Source organism: Harpia harpyja, chromosome 14, assembly GCF_026419915.1.
Source record: "Harpia harpyja isolate bHarHar1 chromosome 14, bHarHar1 primary haplotype, whole genome shotgun sequence".
NCBI classification, from domain to species: Eukaryota; Metazoa; Chordata; class Aves; order Accipitriformes; family Accipitridae; genus Harpia; species Harpia harpyja.
Genome location: NC_068953.1, coordinates 36,925,111 through 36,939,399, shown reverse-complemented (window position 1 = coordinate 36,939,399; position 14,289 = coordinate 36,925,111). Strand labels below are relative to the sequence as shown.

At 59.6% G+C, this 14,289-nt stretch overlaps 1 protein-coding gene across 2 annotated transcripts in view; it reads left to right on the top strand.

Annotated features, from left to right (window-relative positions):
• The window catches only part of LINGO1 (leucine rich repeat and Ig domain containing 1), a 166,018-nt gene that overhangs the window by 138,558 nt on the left and 13,171 nt on the right, over positions 1-14,289 (top strand). The window contains exon 1 of one of the 2 annotated variants that reach the window (XM_052807104.1): positions 8,360-8,527. The exons of the other annotated variant lie outside the window; for it this stretch is intronic. Within the exon in view, the coding sequence (XP_052663064.1) occupies positions 8,522-8,527 (6 nt within the window). The 5' untranslated portion in view covers positions 8,360-8,521. Of the gene's footprint in view, positions 1-8,359; positions 8,528-14,289 lie in introns of those variants that run through there. 2 annotated transcript variants of the gene reach the window in all.

The window sequence follows — 14,289 nt, the reverse complement described above, 5'->3', positions numbered from 1 at the left end:
TGCCGGCGCTGCCAGCTTCACTGCAGCAACGTTTTCCGTGTGGGTCCTTTGTGTTGCAGCATATTCACCCTGATTTGGCGCTAGCTGCTCTAAACTCTGTTTAAAATACTTTTGATGGCTCCCCTTTCCGTATCTGTTTTTCAATCCCTATGTATTATATTTGGAGAGGGTGCGTGTGGGGGTTCATCTCTTCAGTGACTCTCTCATGGGTGTGAAAGCGGAGCCTCCGAACCAGCTGCTTCCCGAGCGCAGGCTTGCTCTGCCTTGACGGCGTGCGTTCGCTACACCCTGTCCCACAGCGCAGGGGTGGGGGGCACAGCCTGCGCGGGGGGGGGGCCTGGCCGGCCGGCGGAGGCTGCGTGGGCGTGCTTGCATGCTGGTTTTCCTGTGTGCGGGTGCTCTGGCTGACTCCCTCGCACAGACGCATGCTGCCTGACTCAGTCACACGTCTGCTGTTTTTAGAGACGGCCTCCTAACACCCTGCCTCACTCAGCAAAAAATCAGGGAGATGCTGTGCTTCCCCCAGCCAGCCTGAAACCAAATCTCCTGGGCTCAGGAGCAGCCCTCAGGCTTAGCACCCTGGCCCTGGTCTGCTGGAAACAGGACAGCCGTGGCTATTTTGGCGAGAGGACCCCCGGGCAGGGACACCTCTGTGCTCAGCCCTCCTGCCGTGGAGATCTCTGCCCCCTGCCCCGTCCTGCCCTCAGGGTGCACCTTTCATTCTTGCCCTTCCCCCGGGAGCAGAGCGCCCAGAGCATCCCTGGGTACCCCCAGGAGCTAACGCCCCATTCCTGTGTCCCAGCAGAGGACCACAGGTGACATGAAGATGGTGACGCTGCAGCAGGTGAGCTGGGGATCCTCTCCACCCCTCCATCCTCGCCCCCTCCCCAGCCTCCACTGAAGGCACAAACAGGTCTCAGAAAGCCAGAGGACAGGGGTGCCACAGGCCATTTCCCTGCAGCCAGTGCTTCCGATTTTCCCTGGGACTTCAGGTTTTTAGGCAAATGCCACTGCTCTGCCCCAGCTCAGGGTCTGTGCTGCATCGCGGATGACAGCAGAGACAGCAAGAGGGGAGATAGACAAGGCAAGAGGAAACTTGCTCCCCACCTTCGTTAGTTTTAACTAACGAGCTGTTTATAGGAGCGACATGACACCTGCTTTCCTCTTTATAAATTCAATAATTTATGAAAGGTATTAAAGGCAAAACAGCCTCCCGGATAAAGCCTGTGATGCGTGCACTCTGGGTATTAGCCAAACGGGACAATGAGCTACACTTGAATAACACACGAAGATATTTACCCTCTCCCTCTATAAATTATTAAGGGGCTTTTTGCACATAATTACACGAGCTTTTATGTTTCTCACTCCCTGCTTTTAATCCTTTTTGGAAAGGCGCCAGTCACTTATGACAGGAGCTGAGCAAACAGCAAATATTACAGCTGGTTTTAGGGTCGCTGCAGATGAAGGAGTTGCAGGAGAGGGCACCGGCGTGAGCCCACCCTGCTCAGCACGCGGTGAGGCCGGGGCTCTCCCCGCACGCCACTGCAGGGGAGGGAAATCAAAAGGCGCGAGCCATAGGGGACCAGGCCAGGGTTTGGCCTCGGTGCGAGGTGCTCTTCCTCCTCAGCGTGGGTTCGCGGAGGTGGCCGTGGGAAAGTGCAAAGCAGGCTCCAGGGTTTTAATTGCTCTCCAACTGTGCATGTAAATCAATGATATGCAGATGTAATTGGGCGTGCAAATGTCACTAGGAGGCTGTTTACATGTGCAGTGTACATTAGGGGAGCGTGTATGTGTGCAAAGAAACACTAAGGATATTAGTAATAATTACACTTCCGAGGGTGTCCGGGTGCTGGGTCTGCTGCCTCCACTTCTCCAGCTCTGGCCTTCGGGGGGCAGAGCTCCTTCCTCACCCCGCCCCATGCCAGATCTCCCCTTCCCCAGCCGACACGTGTTTGCTCCCCCGTCTCTGCCTGGTCTCCGGCGCAGCGCAGCTCCCTCCCCTGCTCCCCAGCATCGCCTTTCCCTGCGCCACTTGCCAGGCTGGCTGCAGCCCCAGCTGAGGCATGCCCATCTCTCTGCCTGGCACACCAGGCAGGGGCCAAACCACTTTTAAACATTAAGGTGAGGAGCCCATTTCATCTCCTCCAGGGACGCTGACCCCCTTCCGTTAGCTGCCAAGCATTTGTGAGTCAGCCTCAGCGGGACGTCTCCCATACCACCTTCCCATCCTCCTTGTCCAACACAGCCTTTTCTTTTTCTGCGTGGGCATTTGACACGACTCTCATGTCCTCCACACTCACCGCAGGATCCAGGCCCTCTCTCCTTTGTGCAAAGATCTTTAATCATTGCTCTTTGTCCCATTGTGCGGCTCCTATTCTTACACCAAGCTGTTAAAAAGCTGTCACTGTCATAACTTCCTTGTCCCAGAAATTATCTTTCATCTCCTGGATGTGGGCTACAATAGACACTGAGATGCTTGATATTATTAATACCTTCTGTATATGTGTCAATGAGCTTAAGAATTTAATGGAGCCTTTTCCCGCAGCGTGTTTGGGCTGCTTGACAGAGCAGTCAAGCTATCAGGCACTTGAGTCAGGTTGACATTAGGACATGTGGCCTCTCTCCACGGCAGGGCATTTCGTAGCAAGGCCTAATTTCCACACCCTGAGCTCGAACAGGACAGGGTGGTGGCAGTTCCCTGGCAGATACCTGGGTGAGCTGAGCTGGGGCAGCCCCTGTGTACCAGCAGCTCATCTCCCTTTCAGCAGCACGTGCTTGAAGGGGGCTACAGAAAGGCTTTTTGCTCTTCTTTCTTCCTGTTCTCTGGAGCATCATGGAGGTCGTGTCATGATTTGAGAGAGGAAAGGCATAAGCACAGCATCTCCTACCTCTCACCTCACTTCAGCTGAGCAGAGATGCCTGGAGATGGGCTTGGCCACACATCTGCTGCTGGAGGGGCTGCAGCCTCCCAGCAAGCGAGGCTGTGGATGGGGACAACGGTGGGATCACCCTCGATGGCCTGCACAGCCTGAGCCCGTGTCAACGGTGACGTTGCATGGCTCCTGCCACAGCTGTCCCAAGTGGGCGGCTGGTGGTCAAAGGATTTTTGGTACATTGCCTCCTTCTGCTCCAAATCAATCAGCTGACCAGGGCAAGGAGCAGTACAAGACAGTACAGAGAGAAACCATTATGATAATACTTGATAACGATCCTCAATTTCACCCAGGAGCAGCCGTACAATGCAGAATTTGGACTCCCTCCAGCTGATAATGAGAAGCCACTGGACTGACTCAGCCTGCTGTGAGGAGGCATCAGTACACATCCAGATGGCCGTGGGGACGGGGGAGCAGGAATATCCTGCATTGCCCCTTCATCCCACTCCCCCCCACACACCCTGAAATGTCACCACCTCCAAGGAAGAAAGCACGCGCTATCCAAGAGCACGTTCATCCCCTGACTGCATCCGCAGGGGTCCGGTGCTCTCAGCCGTTCTCAGGAACAGGTCCTGCTGCCTGCAGAGCTGCAGCCCCGAGGTGGGCAGAGGAGGTCTGTGTGCAAGTGTTGTGCAAGACAAACACAAGACATCTGGGTCGCCTTTCCATCCCTGTCCCAAGCAGCCAGGAGGTTACGGCTGCCTTCTCCAGGGACTGGTTAGTACTGGGCAGGATCAAGGAGCCAGTTGCCAGCTGAGCCCAGGGGAAATGCAAGGCACCTTCCCCTCCAGGTGCGCAGGGGCAGAGCGGGTGCAGACCCTCCCTCTGTCCTTGCTGACAAAGGGAGGAGGCTGGAGGGGCAGACAGCCGATCTGGCGTTCCCAGAGCTGGTGCTGGCAGTACTTCAAGGTGTGGTACATCTTATCTCAGCCTGGCATTTGCACGTATTTTCTCAGCTCAGCTTGTTACGACAAAAGTGTGAAAATCTGAAAGAAAAGGAACTATAATAATAATGGGAGTAATTAAAATCCGTCTCCCTCCTGCCAGCTCAGCCCTTTCTGGACCTTTTGTGGGATTCCTGGACACGTGCACTGAAACCGAGAGAGACGAGCATGTCCCAGCTAGCCCCGTTGAGGGGCAGGTCCGCTCCCCGCTACCCGGGCAGGAGGCTCGGTCCCTCGTGCAGTGTGCAGGTGCCAGCTCTCCGGGAGGGAGCTCAGAGCAGGGATAAACTCCTGCCTCCTGCCAACAGAAGGGAACCATCTGCCACAGTCCGTTATCGTCTGAGGATGGCAGTGGCAAAGAGCTGGAGCATCTGTCTGAGGGATGAGCCCCACAGATGGACACCCAAATGTTCTTGCCACTCCCTGCAGGTTTTAAAGGGGAAAATGTTCGATGAGGGCTTGTGAGCAGAGCTGCTCTCTGCGGTGTCCTCTGCAGCTTGGGGCTATACAGGGGACAGGACAGGATAGTCACACCTGGAGGCCCGGGATGCCCCTTGTTCTGAGTCACTCCATGCTGCAAGAAGGAGGTTGACCCAGTTGAGTGGGTCTTTGTGGCCTCCCACAACAGCTGGTGTTGGTGTTCACAGCGTGGGGGAGGCCAGTAAAGGTGATGTGAGAGGGAAAAAAAGCATGTCTACCACAAAGCTGGCAGCTCCAAATAGATACAGGCTGTTAGTGGGGACAGGAGAGGACAGTACTTCCAGTAAGGTTTGGTTGCATACTTCTGGCTGTCCCCAGTGCTCTGTCACCCATGCTACACCTCAGGAACCTTAACAGTAAGCTCACCCTTACCTTAACTCTGAATATCCCTCTACAAAAGCAGTCCTTTGCCAGGAATGGTAGCACCCAGTTATCCTGTTCTTCTTCCTAATGTCCCATTGATGCCCTTCTCCCAGGTAACGTTATAAACTTACCCCCTGTGAGCTGCATCGCTGCTCCTCTTCAAGCAGGACCTTCATATCAAGCATGTGTTAAGGGTGGGCTGCGTTACCGTCTGCGTGAGGGATGGTGTCAGCCCTCACGGTAGTTGTTCATCTGTGGTAGCAAGATGCTGGCCAGCGGTGGCCCGTGAAGAGCTGGGAACAACCTGACAGTCCCAGGTAGATCTGGGCCTCTGGTGCTGTGTGGGGTGAGCCGTGCCACTGGCTGGTCCCTGGGGGAAAGCACCTTGGCCTCGCTCATGGGCAGCCGTCCAGATCTCTCGCTCCAGTCCCGGGAGCTCACTGCTGCACCAGGGCTGCATGACGGCAACATTTTAGGGCGAGGAGGCCACACAGGATCTGCCAGCACAGAGCTTACGATGATAGGTCGGTAAATGCAGAAACGTGGGAGCCTGTGGGACTTCTGAGCAGGGGCCAGTGCAGTTCCTCCTGCAGAGATCAAGGGGGTTTATTGCTGCTAGGATCTGCCTTTGTCCGAGGCGTCTTTGGGGCTGTTGGGGTAAGGAAGTGTTGCCCATGAGGTGGGGTGAGAGTTACCCCTCCGCATTTGAAGGAAGGGAAAAGCCCAAATGGCAGCGCTGCTCCTCGGGGAGATTAGGCGTCCTGGCTCCTCTTAAACTCCGGCGCCGTCGATAAAGGCCTTCGTGCTCCTGCACCCAGCTAGGAGAGCGGTTATTAAGCGATGCTTTCTTTTCACCGCCCTCTCCATCTTCCCTATCGTCTCACCCCGCTGCTGGCCAAAACGCCCCACTGTAGCCAGCAGAGCAAACCAGGGCTCTGCTCCGCCGCCACGCCTGGCACATCCGTGGTGCCCTCGCCTCTCGTGCTGCGCCGCTCCCTCTGCCCACCCAAGTCAGAAATCATGCACAGAGCTTACTGAAAAGGCAGGTTTTGCATGGGACTTTTCTATAGGAGAGATGTGCATGGATGCTATCTTAGCCCAAAAGCTCACCTCTGCTTCTGCACACCAAGTCCCCCGTCCTCTGCCGCTCACCACACTGCCAGGGTGGGGATAGCCGTCGGAGCCGAGGTGGGAAAGACGGTCTTGGAAGGCCCCCTGCTTCCAGGCAGCGTATAGCATCACTCTCGCAGGGCCACCAGTGCTGCTTGCATGGCGTATTTGCTGAATCTTTGCGGAAGGGCTGAGGGGAAATTTCCCCCTCTCACACCAGACAATGCCAGGAATTATTCTGGAGTGTTATTGAATACACAGTGCCCTGCACTTTAGCGGAGCTTTAACCGTGGTGGGGGGAAGCATTAAAAATGGCATTCAGAGCTCTTAGCCTGTCTTTTGTCCTCTGTTTGTTTTTTCTGGCCACATTCAGATTGCCAGCTTTGTCTGTGTTTGTGAAGTGCTATTAACATCGATGGCATCGCTGAAATAGCCATAATAATAAGCAGCATCGATCTGCGCTGAGTAAAGGTCTGAGGACCACTGAGAGGGGCCAGGCTGAATTTCCTCGGTGTCAGGAGCAGAGCACACGTGCACGCACACCCGCGCTCTCACCCTCCCGTGTTTCTTGCCACAGGGGTCCTTTGCTCAAGCCCAGGCAGGGCTGCGTGCCTGACAGGCACCCACCCTCCCAGCTGAGCCGGGGTCTGCACCCACAGGAGGAGAGGCGGCAGCCTAGGAGTGGGCAGGAGCACCGAGCGGGAGCAGGGAGCTGGAGTGATTCAGCCCTCAGCTGGCAAGCTTGCGGTGCCTACCCTTTGTTTATTCCTGCTCCGCTCAGAAGCTCGCGTGTGCTGAGCAGGAGGATAACGAGCTCCGCTGAGGGCTCCAGGGAGGCAGAAGCCTCTGTCAGAGTGCGGAGGGGGGCTCACACCGCGCTGGGTTTGTTCGTAGCCCACCGCAGGGACGTGAGCTCGGGACAGCCACTGGGCTCCTGTGCTCCACGGCAGGCACCCATAGGTGTTTGGCCCAGCTCTGGCACGCTGCCTGCTGGCCTCCCCGCAGGCTAGGGGGACACCATCGCACGGGAGAGGCCTGGGGCAAGCACGCAGCTCCGCTTTCGCAGGAGGGAGGAAGGGAGGCCAGCCCAGAGGGATGCTCTGCGTGGGAATCTCCACCCCCGGGCTTGGTTAAATGGCTGGTGGAGGAAGGCCAAGCCATCGTCTTCCTCAAAAGCTCCCACCGGCTGAAAGAGCCGTCCAAGGGAAGGCTCATGGGACCCAGCGAAAGGACTCCCGCAGAGCCTCCGGCCCCAGCCCGTGCCAACGCGGAGGGCCCTGGTGCAGCTGCCTTGGGTCCGCCTTGGCCCGTGGCCGGCCGCGCTGCGAGGACAGCTGGGTAGAAACAGGACAGAGCGGGAAGCGCCCCAGGAGAGCCCTGCCGAGAGGAAGCAGGAGGGGAAAGTGCACATTAGAAGCAAAGTTTGTGTCCATTACTGCCAGAGAAATCAGCCTCCGCTGGAAGAGCCAGCGCTGGGCAAATCTGCTAATGCTGCTCGATAAATCAGTGTCCATTATGGAAGGGGGTGAAGCAGTGGGCAGTGCTCGGGAAGTCGTGCACTTAGTTCTGAATGAGATGCCACCAGCTCAGCATGCGCCGAGCCTCTCAGGAGGCCTTTGGGATCACCAGGTCCCAGATCAGTCCTCAGAGGCATCCCCCCCGGCCTTGTAGCCCTTTTCCTCTCATGTGCCGGCGGGGGAGGGGGGGCAGTGAAAAAAAGAGGAGCAAACCGCTTTGCAGAGGTAGCTGCTGCAGGACGGACCGCTCTGAAATCTCCAGGGTAGCCCGGCATCTTCCCTCAGCAGGCTCAAGCAGGGCTGGGCACCGAAGCAAGGGCGACCAGCGGCGCTCCTCCAGCCCGTCCTCTGCGAGCCCCGCCGGAGGAGCGGGGACTGCCGGTGCCCCCCACCTCTCTGCAAGGGCTGCCGGGGGCCATCAGCCACCGGTCCCGGCCCCGCTTTGCCGCCGGATCCCGGAGGCAGGCGCTCGGTCTGCGGGTGCCACGGCACCCTCGCCCGTGCGAGGGGGACGCAGCGGCCCTGCCGCGAAAAGCACCGCTTCCCCCCACCCACCGCGCAGCCCCGGCCCCGGGGGGGCCCGCACCCCCCCCCCCCCCCGCCGGCTCTCGCTTCCCCTCGCCGCGCTGGAGCGGGGGAGGCGGCGGGAGGAGGGGACTGACCGCGGCTGCCGCCGCCGCCGCCGTTGCCGTCCCCCGCGCCGCTCCGCGCACCGCCCCGCGCCCGCCGGCGGCTCCTCCCGGAGGGGAGGCGGGGGGCCGGCGCGGCGGCGGCGGCGGTTCCCGGCCCGGCCCCGCCGCTGCAGACCCGCCCGGCGGCAGCGGGCGTGCGGAGCCCGGGCCCTGCCAGCCCGCCCGGTGGGGCGATGCCGCCACCGCCGCCCCGCAGCGGCGCCGCCGCCGCCGCCGGCCGCCCGGCGGGCGCGGAGGGGAGGCAACCGGTCACCGCGCGTCCCTAGGGCGGCCCCGGAGCGGCCCCGTGCCCGGCCCGGCCCTCCCCCGGGCTCGGGGCTGGGGTTGGGGGGGGGCGGCTCGGACCCGGGAGCGCCGCCGCCCCTCGTGCTGTCGCTGCGGAGAGGGGGAGCTGCGTTACTGCAGGTGGAGGTTTTGGCGGAGGGGGTGGGGGCCGGGGGAGATGCCATTTCTGACCGAAGGAGATCGCCGGCGAGAATGAGATGCAGGTAAGCGAGACGGGGATGCCGGAGCGGGGCTGGCGGGACCGGCGGTGCGGGGGAGCTGGGGGGCTCCGTCCGTGTGTGTGTCGTCGTCCCCGTCCCCGTCCCCCGGCCGGAGCCGCGTCGCTGCCCTCGGGCCGGACCCGCGCCGGTGCTCGGGGGGTGCCGGGCCGGGAACTTCGTGCGTGCACCGGCGAGGGCACGGCGGGGGTGGGGGGGGTACGTGCCGCCGGTGCCCGCCGGTGCCGGCTTGGCACCGCGCCCCGGGGCGGGGGTCCGGGGAGCGGGGCGGGCACCGCCGGCCGGGGAGGGGAGGGAAGGGACAGCGGAGCCGGGGGCTGCCCGCGGCGGGGACGGACGGACGGGCGGACGGACGTGTGCCCCGGGCCCTGCCGTCCTCCAGCCCCTCTTGGCGCCGATCCTGCCGCCTCCACCGCCCTGCTCTGCCCGGGCGTCTTCCCTCTGCCGATCTCCTCCCCAGCCCCCCTGCGCCTCTCCCCTGCCTTTCCCCGCAGCCCCTTTGCCCAGCCCCTGCGGGAAGAGGCAGCTGGCAGCCAGGCGGGGCCGGGCTGCGGGGCTGGGGTCCCGGCCACCCGGGGCTGACTCGCCCAGCGGAGGGCTGGGGCTCGGCGGTGCCGAGGCGAGCGCAGAGCTGCATCCTGATGTGGGAGCTCTCCTCCTCCCCCCCGGTAGTTAAGCAGATGAGTTAGCCGGTCTGGAGCAGATTACATATTCAGGTAGGGGATGGCCGGGACAGCGCTACCTGCCAGGGCTTGCTGGGGAGCAGGGGGATCGGCCCTCAAGCAGGCAGTGCCCAGCTCCCCAGCCTGCAAGGGTTAATTCAAGAGGAGGAATCGGCCCTCTGCCTGTCCCCGGGGCAGAGACACCAAGGGTTAAATACGGGCAGGGAGAGCTCTCCAGCCCTGAGGGACCAGGCTGGAGGCAGCAGCCATGGGGGGGGAATTTTTCAGGGCGGGGGCTCACCTCTCCATCACCAGCCCCCCAGCCTGGAGGCAGGTGAGTCGGGGCCGTGGGGAGTCATTGCCGGACAGGATGATCCCTCAGGCTCCGGGGGGGGCTCTGAAGGCACTGAAGGGTCCCCCCACCTGGGCTCAGCTCCACGCACAGGAGCCAGCCCGGAGGTGCTGGGGAGGGTCAGGGTGCCAGCGCGGGCTCAGCCCTCAGTTTGCATCTGGCAGAAAAAAGAAGGGGTTAATGTTGAAGGGGCTTCGCAGGGGTTGGGAGGATGCCCAAGAGCCTGCTGGCTAGAAGGGCTTTGGGAATCCTCCCGGGCAGTGCCATTGCTTGTTGCTCTCTGAATACCGTGTGTAGGTGATCGGATTTTTTCACCTTGCGCCTCGGATGTATAAATAGCCCGAGTGAAGGGTAGAGGCATGGTTCGCTCCAGGTGCCGGAGGAGCCACCGCCGAGAAGAAAGAACTGGGAGTGTTGGTGCTGGGCAAGTGATTTGCACTGGGAGGGAGGGACAGCGGGTGAGCGTGGGCACCGGTGGGATCAGCTCTCCTCGCCGTGGGTCTGTGCTGGTTGGCGAAGCCGAGGCTCTGCTGCCTCTCCCTGCCTGTCGCTAGCCCAGCTACTGCTCGAGCCGTCGCCGCCATCCACGGTCCTTTCCCAGCAAACGCCCTTTCCAGCAAAGCGGCTCTAACTGCTGGCCTGCAGCAGGGGACTGGCGTGACAGCCCCACGCTTGCCCCCAGCCCACGCTGTTCTCCAGGGTCTCGGCCCGCGGGGGGAGCATGGGGCAGAGCAGTTGAGGCATCCCCAGGAGCAGCAGCCCCACTCTGCAGATCTGCTCCTTCTCCCTCCATCTCCCCTTCCTTTGCACCACCTAACGGAGCCCAGCTCTGAAATGATAGCCCTTCCACATCCCCATCCCAGCCCTCCCGCCAGCCTTAACCCTCTCCTCGCTGCTCTGCCACTTGCAGCAGCCCTGACCTGACCTTCACGCCTGCCAGAGACAGCCGTGGAGCGGCAGCGTGGCTGTGCCTCCAGCCAGCCCGCTGGCACGGGGGCTGCATGGACCTTACCAGGGCTGCCTGCGCTGCCCAACCCAGCTCCACCCCAAAGGCAGCGATCCCAGCCCCACACCAGCGCCACAGCCCAAACCTTTGTTCGACCCCCTTCCTCCGTGTCCGTTCCCCCAGTTTCAAGTGCGCTCCTTGTCCCTCTCCTGGACCTTTTGCAAGTGACACCCCGTGCGTGTCCCAGGTGCCACGAGCCGAGGGGCAACCTCACTCTCCTGGTGCATGAAGTCCCGCTCAGCCCTCCAGCCATCGCAGCGTGGGCTGGGGCTCGGTGGGAGGAGAAGTCGGGGCTGGCCGTGCCTCCTCGCCTGCTGCTCCTGGCTCCTTCGTGGAGCACCTTGGCTCAGTAGCTTAATACCATGGAGGAGAAGTGGTCTCTGAAGCTCTCAGCCTAGCCAGGCTGGTGAGTAAGGCCGAGACAGAAATGTGTCCCTGGGCTAAAGCCTCCGCCTCTTCCTGCAGACACGCTGGGGCAGTTTTCCCCGTAGCCAGGCCCTTCTGCTCCCTCCCCAGTGCCTGCCGCGCTGGGAGAGGGACAGACACTCCCTGGAGGCAGCCGTGTCCCTGGTGGGGGCTTTGCAGGTTACCGGGTAGCAGGAGGGGGCTTCTCCTCCTCTCTCAGCTATAAGCCCCCAGCCAGCAGCTGGGAGCTGGCAGGGCCGCAGGCAGTGGCACCTGCCTGCACTGGGTGCTCGGGCAGCCCCAGCTTTCCCCGAGGCTCCCACGGAACAGGCAGGAAGCGACTGGAGAAGATAGTGGAGCTGAGTTTACAGCACCTGGGGAAGAGTCAGGTTTTCCAAGCCTTTTTGTGGAGGGATTAATTACAAAACGAATAGTTATACTTCTGTAATACCGTACCGTGCTGCAGTTACTCTACACCTATAACGTAATTACTCTGTGATACCTCTAATTACCACTGTTTCATATCACTGGAAGGTTAACAGCATGACTGAATGACTTATTATTTCTTTAGTTTCCTGCTTAATACAGTCACTGTAATGATGCTGGAGTTTATACAGTTTGATCTATGTAACAAGTATAAAATCCTTTAACTTGAGGTTTTATTTCATGGGGTGATAAATCACTTTATAATAACTCCACAGTTATAGTGTTATTATAGTGTAATTACGGTTGCTGAATTATAAAGCACAACCGAACCTGTTGTGGTTCGATGAGGATTAATATACCCATCATTACCTATGTTGCTTCATGTATGTAGTTGTCACCGGGCAGCGATGGGCCCGGGTGTGTTGGACGGCTGTTGGGTGCGGGCTGCTGTGACAGCTCTCTGGTGACATCTGTGTCAGGGCTGGAGGTTGGACCCCAGCCCCTCGAGGCAGGGGAGGACGTGTTTGCAATGGGCACGTCTCTGTGAATGTCCTGGTGGAAAACACGACTCCACCAACTCTTTCGCAAAGCTTCGGGTGTGGAAACTGCTGGAGAGACACTTTTCCACGTCACCTCAGCTGAGTCCTGCCAGTCCTTGGATCCCCCCTTGGCTTGTGGCCCCTTGGGCAGTTTGCTTGGGCTCTGCTGGCACTGGGGTGGATGATAGCGGTGCCGTTGGCTCATATTGACTCTCCTTCCGTGGTACAGGCTAACGTGAGCTCAGTGTCTCCATACTCACCCTTTATGCTTGACACCGGCCACCGTGGCAGTGCTTCGGAGCCGGCGAGAAGAGGGCACAGCCGGTGGTGCAAATCACGGCACAGCTTGGCGAGGGAGGGTGTTTGCCTGGCTCTCAAACACATTCAATGCACTGAGTCAGCAGCTCTCCTCTGTTCTCTGCTAAATCCTGAGAAGTGAAGGGAGCAGGGTTTATCCTAGCATGAGCAGAAATGGCTTTTGGTGGGAAAAGAGCCAGAAGAGCTTGTCAGGTAGCAGGGAAGGCTGGGATGAGAGAGAAGAGGGCTACAAATGCTTCGCTCAAATCAAACAACCCAAGAAAAATAAAGGGAGAAAGCAACTGCAGGCCACGGCCTCAATTTTCTTCCAAGTCAATTTTTTCCCCCTCTCTCTCTCTCCATCTGGGGGGAGTAAAATCGGAGCTTGCAGAGGGGAATGGCTGCTTGGAGAGAGGTTTCCATGCCTTTGCTGGGTGTCCCAGCTCCCTGTGAGACTGGCTGCGGACATGTCTTACTAACAGCCAGTTTTGGTGGCTGTTTGAATTTGCAGCCTTTGGGACAGTGTCAGGACATGTGTGGTACAGAGAGGGAGAGGAGCGTCTGAGGACGGGGCTGGCTTGGGGAAGGGGAGAAACAGCAGCCGTGGCCCCCCCAAGTGCTTCCCCAGCCCCGGGAGCGCTGTCAGCAGCGCAGCGTGGCCTCTGCCCCTCCTTGGCACGGCGAGCCAGGAGAAAGACGGGTCGCACAAAGGTAGCGGTGTCTGAGCGGGCAGCTTTAATTGTCAGCTTGACCCAGGCAATTGAATAAATGCTGATAAATGCCACAGAGGGCCTCATCACCTCTTTAGCCCGGGCAGGGAGCGTGAGGCTCCCTCCATCCCTGAGAGCAGCGGGTCACGCCGGCAAGACCCAGGTGATTCCCACCTTCCGGGAGCAGCTGACAGACGGCTGTTCTGACTGACAGAACCCATCCAGGCCATGCCTTGCCTTCCCAAGAGGACGCACAGAGCGTATTGATGCATTGGCAGCAGCACGGCCATTTTGGGGGGAGCCCTGCCATGAGCCCCACCAGTGGCTCAGTCCTCGCCAACCACCCCTTGCCCTCCACAGCCCCGTATCCCATCCAAACAGCATCTCCTAACTGAGCATGGGACCAGGCTAGGCAGCAGGTCAGTATCCCTGTCACGGGGGCCGGGGAGCTCGGCTTGGTTTCGCTCATTCTCCTGGTTAAGCACAGAAATGGCTTCTGTTTAACCGTCCTGCATGTTTTCTTCCGTAAATTTTTTTCATGTGTCTCTGTAAGTCGGTCAGCCTTTCAGTGCCCACAGCATCCTGCAGTGGACATGTGTCCACACATGGACATGACTCTTCTGGGCTCCAGAGGAGGACCCAGGTGTCCTGGTCAGAGGCCGAAGGCTTTGCCCACTGAAGGTTTCATGTCCCTTGTCTGAGGGCTGGGATCAGTGTCCTGAGCTGGGGACAGTCCTGTGGTGAGGCGGGAGGGTCCCTGCAGGGAGTGGGGACAGGGGAGGAGGTGCAGGACTGGGCTGTGCCTCCCGGGACATGGTTCTTGCGGCCCAACACTGTCCGAACGATGCTCAAACGGCAAAATACCTGCCGGCAGCCATCAGGCTGGGCTGATCCCCTGCTTTGGAGGACAGAATGGCCACTGGTCCCTGAGGGATGTGCCCATGAGCACCCAGTCCCTGCCCTTGCTGCTGTGGCATCCACAGGCTGGGCACCCATGGTGCAGCCCAGCCACTGCCACCCTGCACAGCCCTCGCTCCCCTGGCAGCCCTTTCCTCCCCGCCACCCCACATTGCTCTTAGTTATCCCAGTAGGACCCACATATTTTTTTTTTTGTTGTCATTTCCATTCTGTTTCTTCATCAGAATGCAAAACATTAAATATTGCTCTTGTAATTATGGTTAATTTCATAACCAGCACCTTAATTGGATTGGTCTCTGATGGGGAATTCTCGTAGGAGGGAAAAGCAGAAATATTTTGATGTGATCTATTCTTTCAGCTCTTTGTTTGGATTTGAGATGTCGAGTGTGAAATGGGAAACAACTGATTTAGACCTCAGAGGCAACCTGTGGG